Source organism: Belonocnema kinseyi, chromosome 7 (assembly GCF_010883055.1).
Source record: "Belonocnema kinseyi isolate 2016_QV_RU_SX_M_011 chromosome 7, B_treatae_v1, whole genome shotgun sequence".
In the NCBI taxonomy this organism is placed as follows: domain Eukaryota; kingdom Metazoa; phylum Arthropoda; class Insecta; order Hymenoptera; family Cynipidae; genus Belonocnema; species Belonocnema kinseyi.
In genome coordinates, this window is record NC_046663.1 from 53,774,650 (window position 1) to 53,784,764 (window position 10,115).

At 27.3% G+C, this 10,115-nt stretch overlaps 1 protein-coding gene across 1 annotated transcript in view; it reads right to left on the reverse strand.

Moving 5' to 3' along the window:
* The window catches only part of LOC117176844 (ran-binding protein 3), a 14,365-nt gene extending 7,014 nt beyond the window's left edge, over nt 1-7,351 (reverse strand). Inside the window, exons 1-4 of the mRNA XM_033367186.1 lie at nt 7,299-7,351; nt 6,991-7,077; nt 6,214-6,300; nt 138-823 (exon numbers count right to left, since the gene is read on the reverse strand). Coding sequence (XP_033223077.1) covers nt 138-823; nt 6,214-6,300; nt 6,991-7,077; nt 7,299-7,314 — 876 coding nt within the window. The 5' untranslated portion in view covers nt 7,315-7,351. The remainder of the gene's footprint in view (nt 1-137; nt 824-6,213; nt 6,301-6,990; nt 7,078-7,298) is intronic.
* Nucleotides 7,352-10,115: the final 2,764 nt, after the last annotated feature.

Below are 10,115 nucleotides of genomic sequence, written 5' to 3' on the forward strand. Positions count from 1 at the left end.
ATTTTGCTTGTTCGTTGATAAGCATATTTTTAATGACCGAAACGCAAAAGAGCATACGTGGTCAAATCATCGCACTTTTTGGCAGGCGGACCGACGGCCTATAAACCGATAACTTGAAAGTTAAATGTTAAATGTACCTTGTCGAAAGCGAAGAGTTTGCAGTTAATCTGTAGAACGTTCGTCTCCCCTTCTTCTCCAGTGAGCAAAGCCACTTCATTGTACTTTCGTTTGTTGGCTCTAGTTGCTTCTTCCATTTCCTGGGCGGCTTGGGTCAACGTCAAACCCGGTCGATTCGTATTCCTGCAAACTGCTGTTACATTAGAAAAGAGCAATTCAGAAGATCCATTTTCGTTACTTTCTTCCCCCTTAATATCCTCCTTCTCCGAATTATCAGAACCTTCCGCGTCGTGCGCCACCGTCACTCGTTCTTTCAAATTTTGTCCGAAAACGAAACTGGGAGTCGACGCACTCGCGACCACATTTACATTATTCTCATTCTCTTTTGCACTTGCACCAAGAGGTAGGAAGGTAGGCTGCTTTGCCTCCGCGGCTGCCTTGTCTGCGGCTTTCGATTCTTTTGCCTCCTCGCCGGTGTTATTCTCCGTTGGAGTCTCGGCTTCTCCTTCCACGACACTGTCTGCCAATTTCACAAAGGGATTGTGAAACTTTGCGGGCTGCAAGACCGATTTCATTGCAGGTACTGGATTAATAGTGGTGGTGGTTAGTTGAGAAGGCCTTAAGAGAGAAGATCTCGCTTTTGTGGAGTTGGAAAATTCACTTACACCGAACGAACTTCCAAATTTGGAAGCTGCTAACACTGGACCTAAAAATTATTGTTTCTTAGTTTCATTTGACACTTTTTAGAGTGTACGGTTCTTACGAGAGGTTAACTATTTCTGCAATCTGGTGTACACTCTTTCTGCAATTTCATGCGATCCCATGCAATTCCATGCCTTTGCGATTTTTGAGAGTTATTATCTCTAATTTATTTAATTATCCGAACCATTTTCAAAATTTGCGCCCTACAGTCTCATAACACGTTTAGTTTGAATAAAATATCGTACATCACTCGTAGAGTTAGATAGGTACTCACATGGGGTTAAATTTTTTAAAGGAAGATATGAAAAACCATGGTTTTACAACTCGTCCTGCATACATTGATCTCCCTCTGAAGACTTGTCTTCAGGGTGGCCGTTTTAATCGAAGAAAAAAATTCCCGGTCATTTCCCGGTTTGCAAACATTTTTTACGGTCAATAGAATTAACAAATTTAACTGCAAACCTAAACCTTTCTCCATTTGAAGTAGTAAAAAAATACAAATTAAATTACTTAAAGTAGAACTCTTGAATTTTAAATTATATGAAATTGAAGTTTAAAAGTTTTTAAATTAAACAATTTTGTATTTAAATGCTCAATATTTTACAAGTATAAAAATTGAAGTTAGATACTAACACTTTTCAATTGAACAATTTTGAATAAAATGCAAATGAACAGTAAAATTATAATTTTTCACTGTTATAAATTAGAGACTTCAAACTTCAGACTTCAAAAAAATTCAATACTAAAAACATAAATCGACGTTATCATTTTTACTGTTCTAAATTAAACAATCAATCAATGAACTTAAAAACTTTCAAAATTACTTTATTTTAAGTAATTTTAAGCTACAAGCATTAAAAATTGTCTAAATATCTTTTAAAATGAATCGAATTTTCCTACATTTTTTTTTAAATCCTGCTTATTAACTGAAGAAAAATTTGAGATTATTTCAAATAATTTAGACGAGGTTTCTGTACCGAGAAGATTCGGCTATTCGTATCAAAATTTCGGTGTGAATAGTCGCAGCCTAATTTAAAACAAAATGTATGTCTTCGAAGATTATAAATAAAAAATTTAGCAGCCTTTTAAGGCATGTGAAAGGCTTCAAAAGAATAAATACATTTTCTCAAGATTCCTAGGAAAATTGAAAATGATTTTTCATGCTGAAAAATTATTTTAAAATAATATTTTTCAAGATTTTGAGTTTATTCTTTTGAAGCGTTTCACAATTCTTAGAAAGTTTCTAAATTTAAAATATTTTCAAAATTTTAACGCTTCAAGGCTTTAAATGTCAAACAATTATATTTCAAAGTGTTTACTTTTAAATATTTGGTTTCAATTTACTCGACTTAAATTATTAATAAAATATTGCTAAATATTAAATAGATATTATTTTTTTAGTTAAAAAATCCCAAATAATAAATTAAATAATTTATGATTGTTTATAAAGTTTCAATCAGGCGTTTGCATTTTTTTAATGATTAAGACTTTCGAATTAAAAGTTTAATTTTTAACGTTAAAATATGGAAATGCTCAAATTTTGAACGGTTTTAGAATCGTTTTGTTAAATCAATTACTGTTCACTTATATTACTCAGAGTATAGATCCATGTAAACTGAAGGATATAATTGAAAAAGATAAACATTTTTTATAGAACTTTAATGAACAAGTTTATTTTAATTTGCATTCGAGGGATTCGAAATTATTTATACCTGCTTTTTGAAATAATTTTTGAGAATTTAATTAGAAAAAAGAGTTGAATTGTATAATTTCTAAGTCGAAGTACTAAGAATTAAGCAATTTTATTTGTAATTGAAGAATCACGAACTGGAATGATTTTAGATTAAAATTTCGAAAATTATAGAATGCCAAAACTTTAAAAATTAAATATTTTAATATTTGAATTTTGGAAATTGGATCATTTCAAATTCAAAGGAATCGAAATTACATTATTTGCAATTAAAAGCGTTCAAAATTAAATAATTAAAAATTGAATAAAATTTGACAATTTTAAATTGAAAACTAAATTGAACCTTCCAAAGACAAAGCTTCTGAAATTCTAGAATTTTTTATTGTTATTAAATAACAAAATTATAATTTAACATAGTTAAATATAATAGTAATTTTAAATGGGAAACATTTCTACTTTTCTAGAATAAAAAAGGAGTTAAATTATTTAAGAAAAACCATAAAAAATGAATAATATTTTTTAATAAGAAATATTAAAAAAGAAGAAAATGTCTCGAACATTATTTAAAACTGAAACCAGTTTAAGTCACCAAAAATTTTGATATTAAAACTTTTGTCTCCTCAGAACTAACGTGGCATTTTGTATTGAGTTTTAAATTACATTCCCAGTCATAATACAGGTTCTTCCAATTTGACAAATCAATCTAGAAATTTAAACTTTTTAAAATTATAATATTTTAAATAATGTTCAGCTAGAAACATTACAACTTGAACGATTACAACATTTTAAACTGAACAATTTTTACATTAAAAATTGAATTATTTTAATTTTAAATCATTCATATATCCTTGCAAGGCTTCCAATTTTTATTTCAAATTCTCGAAAAAATCTACAATTTATTTTAAATTTAAAATCATTATTAAGCGAAGTGAGATATTTTTTCAGAAAAATTTAAATAAAAAAATTATTGAAAATCATTTAAAGTTTTTAATTAATTTTGAGTCTTTTTAAAACCTCTAAATATTTTTAAACAATACTCGAATTGTTCTACAAATAATAAGGGTTCAATTGTTATTTATATATCAATATTTAACAGTTTCACTAACAAATTAATTATTTTCTGAATAGAATAATTAAAACCGTAATATTCAAAGGCTAAAAGCTCCTTGAAATTTTAACGATTCAAGGTTTTCTATTTCAAAGAATTAAGTTTCAAATGATATACACTTTTTTTATGACTAAGGCAAGATAAATGAATTTTCAAATAAAATTATGAATCTTTAACTGTGATAGTAGAGTTTTAAACCAAACAAATGAATTTTAAACTAAAATGATGAATAATTAACTGAATTAATTAAATTTCTATACAAAAAGATTACTTTTCTAGTAAAAATACATGAATGTTAAGGAAATAGATAAATTTTTAATCAAAGGAGACAAATTTCCAACCATATAGTTGAATTTTGAGGTAGAAAAAAACAAAACAATTTTCAACAGAAAAGGGAATAGTCACATTTTTCGTAAAAAAAAAAAAGATAATTTTCACCTTCACGATGAATTTAAAAGTAAAATGATAAATCCTTAAATGGAATAGCTGAATTTTAAACAAAAAAGTGAGTTAAACTAAAACAATGAATCTTCAATGCTGAACCAAAAAAAGACGAATTTTCAACAAAAATGTAATTTTTCAACAAAAAATTAAACAATTAACTTCTCAGTCAAAAAATGAATCAACAAAAAACAAAAGAAATTTCCAATAAAATAGTTGAATTTTAGGTAAAAGAAATTCCTTTTGATCCAAATAAAAACAAGTATTCTATCAAATATCTCATTTTTCAAACAAAAAAAAAATTAATTTTTAATTAAAATAATTAATCTTAATTTAAAAAAATGTATTTTCAATCAAAGAGTTTATTTTTTAACCAAGTAAATTTATTTATAATCTAATAGATGAATTTTTAACTAAAATTCTGAATATCTAACTAAAATACATAAATTTTTAACCAAAACGAATTATTAAAAAAAAAGCTTAGCTTTCTAGACTAAAAAATAATTTTCTACCAAAAAAAAAAAAAAAAACGATTTTTTAACGAAATACATAAATTTTCTACGAAAGAGTTTATTTTCCAACCAATTAAATTCATTTATAATCTAATAGATGAATTTTTGACTAAAATTCTGAATATCTAACTACAATACTTAAATTTTTAACCAAAACGAATAATTTTTAAAAAAGAAGCTTAGCTTTTTAAAACAAAGAAATAATTTTCTACCAAAAAAGCTGATTTTTTAACGAAACACATGAATTTTCAATGAAAAAAAATTTTACATCCGCATTGTTGAATTATGAACCAGAACAGGTCAATTTTTCGCCCAGAATAGTTCAATTTTTACTTAAAAAAATGATTTTCAACAAAGTAGTCGTTACATTTTCAAAAAGAGATGAATTTTCAAATAATATGATAAATCTTTCAAGAAAAAAATTAATTTTTAACAACAGAGTTTACCTTTTAACCGCAAGTAGTTGAATTAAAAAAAAGGTAAATTCGCAAAGAAAAAATTTAAAAAATTACATTCTAATTCAAAAATATTTCCTCTTAGAAACCCTACTCTAAAAACTAAGTACTTTATTTTTCTAAACTTTTGAAGCAGGAACTTTTGCTTGGAACAGGGATTTTTATACTCATTTGTTGTAAATCCCAGTTTTTATTTTTTTTAATTCCCGCTTTATGTCAAAAATTTGCTTTCCCAAGTGAAATTATATATCTCCGCCGAAACTTCCTGTCATACAATAAAGACGATAATTATTTTCATTTGTATGCCCTGGAACTGTATAGATAAAGTAGAAATAACTTTTCAAAATTAACAAAAATTACTAAAATAATGAAAACTTGAATTTCGCTTCGATCAGAAGTAGGTTCCCAGTGTTTCAATTCAATTCCAAGTTTTTTTCGGTCAAAAAATTGCCGGTTTCTCAGTGAAGTCGTCACCCTATTATAACTCTGTAAATTCTTGAATTTTCAAAGAATTTGTAATCGTCTTAACAAATTAATTATTGTTCACTTTTAATTTTAAATTGTTTAAGTCTTCCAAGAATGCATTCTGAAATTGTTTAAATTAAAAATGTACGCTCAAAAATAAAAATGGAAAATTTGGTTACCTAAAAGATGTTCGAATTACGTATTCTAAACTAAATTATATAAATGTTCAAGAATTCCTGAAAATAAAACCATTTGTTTTTCCTCTGTTTTTATTTTTGTCAAAAAAAAAATGTTTTTCTTTTCCTTTTTATCAAAAAATTTTTATCTTTTTTCCAATTTTGATAGGAATATTTAAATCATTTAAATTTCTTTAATCTGAATAATACAATTAAAGAAGATAAAAATTCAACTAATTATTTAAAAAATGTTAAAACCGAACTTGGGCAGATTTTTTTCTACAATTTTTAAAATTCCCGGTCAAAAGTAAATTCGCCTGTCATTCCCCGGTCTAAAAAAATGTCCGGTTTTTCCGGTCCAGCGGTCACCGCGATTTCTCTTAAATTTTATAAATTGATTTTAAAGACATCAATGGAACTCACAGATTATGAGTGGTATAAAAAAATAGTTTGTTTGCCATATGCAACATTTGAATCTAGTGTACACCAAAAATACTAGTAATTAACCCCTCAGGTTCTCATGAATTTTTAGAAATTGATTTCCTACCCTTATTATGTACTTTAATGGTAGACTTATCAGAAGGCGATGCAGGTTTGTCAGAATCATTCTCTGTCGATTGTCCCTCCATTTCCTCTGTAAAACCACACTTCAATTAATTTTATTACATTGACAAAATTAATAAAGTCTCAAAAACAAGCACCAAAAAACAAAATATTTGTAACTTGAAGATTCATATTGAGATAATTTGTATTCAATTACAAAACATAACTTTTTATGCAGTTTATGAAACTTTTATACAAAACAAAAAAAGGAATTTTTCAAGTGATAAATACTTTTTAAATGATAGAAATTATTCAGAGAGCAGGATCAACAAATATAAATTGTCTACACTTGTCTAACGTTTTATTTTGCAAGTACTAATTAACTCGAGTACTTAGTATAAAATGACAGCCTAAAGATTATTTTAAAATAAAGAATGCCTGCGTCAGATAATACCTATCAGTTTGAGAAAGATTACAAAGTAAATTTATTATTATTACTTAATTTTCAAGTCACACTAAGCACAAAGAAAATTTACTTTTGAGGGTAAAGCCTAATGAACCTGACTTGCACAAAAACAACAAAAATTCTTTTCAGATAACTAAATATCGGAAAAATCTAGACTTAAAAAAAAAGTAAATTGTTATTCAAATGATAATGACGTAAGTTATTTAAAAAAGGGTACGTGTGCTTTCGGTATACTTTTTTTCCAAATAATACATACACAAGCAAAATGAACTTGGGCACTGACACATGTTATGTTAATTCGTTTATCACACTTACCGTTTGTGGAATTTTCACTGGATTCTTCTGGAGCGTCGTATTTCATATTGCTAGCAGGTTGGGGTCCATTTGACTCCTCGGCGTTCTCTACATATTTCGAAACAAGGAATTAAATGTGAGAATTACTTCGACGGTTTCACACTCTTTAATTTAGGTTAATAATATTTCTAAAAATATCGCAGCAAAGGCACTTTATTATCATGTGAAGCTTAAACAAAAACGCAAACGCTAGGAAATTCTGATCGTTGTTACACAACACTAAAAATAAGTTATAAACAATAATTTGAAAAAACATCGGCAAAACGCACCTTTGTAATCCGCCATTTTTCCGTGAAAGCGGATGCAATCATGGTGCTTCCATCTACCTTGAACAAGATGGGAGGGTACTAAAATTTAAATATTAGGCTACACGCCGTCTACAAAATATCCCTCCTAGAAATAATCGATTGGACACGATTAATAACTATTAAGAGTAATCAAAAGTTGAATCGGTTTAAATTTTTGCTAATTGTGTCAATTGTTCCCAATCGGATTGAATTAAGTAAATTCACTTGCCTGCAATACGCCCTCTGCAGTTTGCCTTTGTAACACAAATGACGCGCACGTGTTTATTGGTATGATATTAAATTTTTAGTAATTTAACAAAAGTTTTAAGTATAAAAAAATATTATGTTTAGGCGGTGTACTGAATGAAAAGCTAAAAGTATATTGATTAACAACATGCAAAAAGCATACCGTTTAATGATGTGACAGTGATGTAGTATGATTATCAAGTAGGCAGTTTAATTTAGCCGGTATATTATTGTAAAACTTTTATTTACTTCTTTTTAAATTCATTTTCTTCAAATTTTTTCGGCAGAGTAAAAAACCTCTTGTGAATAATTAAGGCAAAATCAAAATTCTGTAGTTAAAATTTAACCCCTAACTCAGAATAATGGATACCCAATTGAAAACGATTGGAAACATTATAGAAGGTAGGATGGCGCCAATATTTTGAAACTCAGGCTAAATGACTTATAGATAACTCATTACATTTTTAGTAAAAAAACTTATCCAATCCTTTTAAGTTTCTTGCAATATAAAAATTTTGAATTTATAAATAGGTTTGATTCAAAATTCTTGAAAATTCAAGTTTCTTATATTTAAAATATGAAAATTTTAATATTTCAAATAATTTGGTTTGCAAATATATTTATTTTAAAGGTTTGAAATTATTAATTGTATAGCATTAGATTCATTTAGGTTTCATTAGGTTCAAATTTAAATAGAATACGTGCGGAATTCATCACAACAAATGAATTTCCGTCCTTAAGCACAGCAATTTCTTATATTTTCTCCTTCCTAAAACATTGTGATTAATGGTCACATATTTCTGTAATTTTGGTCAAATTTTGTATTTGATAGTCTGAAGAAAAGTTTATTTTTGGTCTTTATATCCAGTTGACATTCTCATAATTCCATCAAATCTTATGTAACCGTATGGACGTTTTTCGACATTTTAGCATATCAAAGAATAAGAGTCTAATTTTTAATTCACGAATTGTTTTGAACCTAGAGTTTGAAATTCTAAAATTAAGAATTTATTAAGTTTCAATGTAAGCAGTTAAGAAACCGTAATTTTAAAATCCTATTTTTGAAGTCTGCATTTTTACTAATTCAAATCAAATCGAAACAAGATAAAAAATTTATATTTTTCATACTTAAATTTCACATGGCATAATTTTAAATTAAACAAAGTTAAAGGCTTCTGAATCCATATCGTACAATTTCAAATGCTTTATTAATAAAAGAGCTTCTAGAAGCCTTGTCATTGTTACATATATTAATGAACGTTTGAAATCGAAATCGCTGTTTGAAATGATTTAATTAAATATTTAGAACGTTCAGTGATCAGAAAACTTCCACTTCGGTTGGTTTAATTTGCAATTTAGTCTTAAATACTTTAAATAACAAAATGATCAGCTTCAAAAACTTAAATTTTGAATTTTATTGACTCATGTACAATTTGTTTAACCAGGAAATTATTCCAGATTTTGTCCTCGATTTTAGTGGCTACCTTGCGAATAATAGAAAAAGTTCGTTTTACGTCAATCATTAGTGGTAAAGGGAAAGTCATAATCTAAGGATTACCGAATATAATATCACTGATATTGATCTAAATTCACTGTTCAATTTAGAAAGAATTTTGTCCATCATTTTGAGTACCTATATTTCAATAAACTAAAAATTTAGAAAGATGAATTAATAAAAACTTTTTTTATTATAATATGAATTTATATATTAATAATTGCGAATAATTAAAAATTGAGACCTCTTTCTGACAAAAAAATATTTCATCTATAATATTAGTTTTTAATTGTTTAATTTTATTCAATTAATAACAGCTTGACATTTTTAAATAATAAAATAATACTTAAATCGCTTTTCTGAAGTCATCTGGTAAGAATTATTTACTACATTTTTATTTACTTTGTTTCATAATATATTCTGTTTCAAATTTATATTAGTCCGAAAAAGTAAATTACTGTCTTTAATCCTCATGATGGCAAGCTAAAATCGTGACGTTAAAACAAGGCAAGCCGAGCCTCTCAGGCCCGTTGAAATTCAAACTTCTCTTTCCAGTAAGTGTATAGAAAAACCTAAGAAGTTTGAGCATTTTTATTTATAATTACATTTTATGATCACATTACATTCAAATTTATAATGCAGCTTTGCAAAATTTCGACACTTGAATGTGTTAACCAAATATTTGTTGCACGCATTTTTATGTCATGCCAAACCAAAATTTACCAAGATACGTTTTCTTGTGAAGTCGACTTGTAGTTCGCATTTTCCAGTAAAATCGCGATGAATCACAAAAGCTGTTACTGAAGAGACTTTTTTAAAATTAAAAAACATTGCGTGAGGCCACTGCGATTCGTTTTACATTGAACCATATATGAATAGTATTCGCTGTGAGCCACGCTCGTGTTGCCGCCTAGCGGATTTGAACGTTAAATAGCGGGCGTGTGTATTTACGTGGTTGCAAATGGTCAGTCAAACAAGATTATGCAAGAATTATTTAAAAATTGATTTTGTCAGTTCAGTAATAGTATGTGTAAAGTTAGTGATACTAATAGCTACAA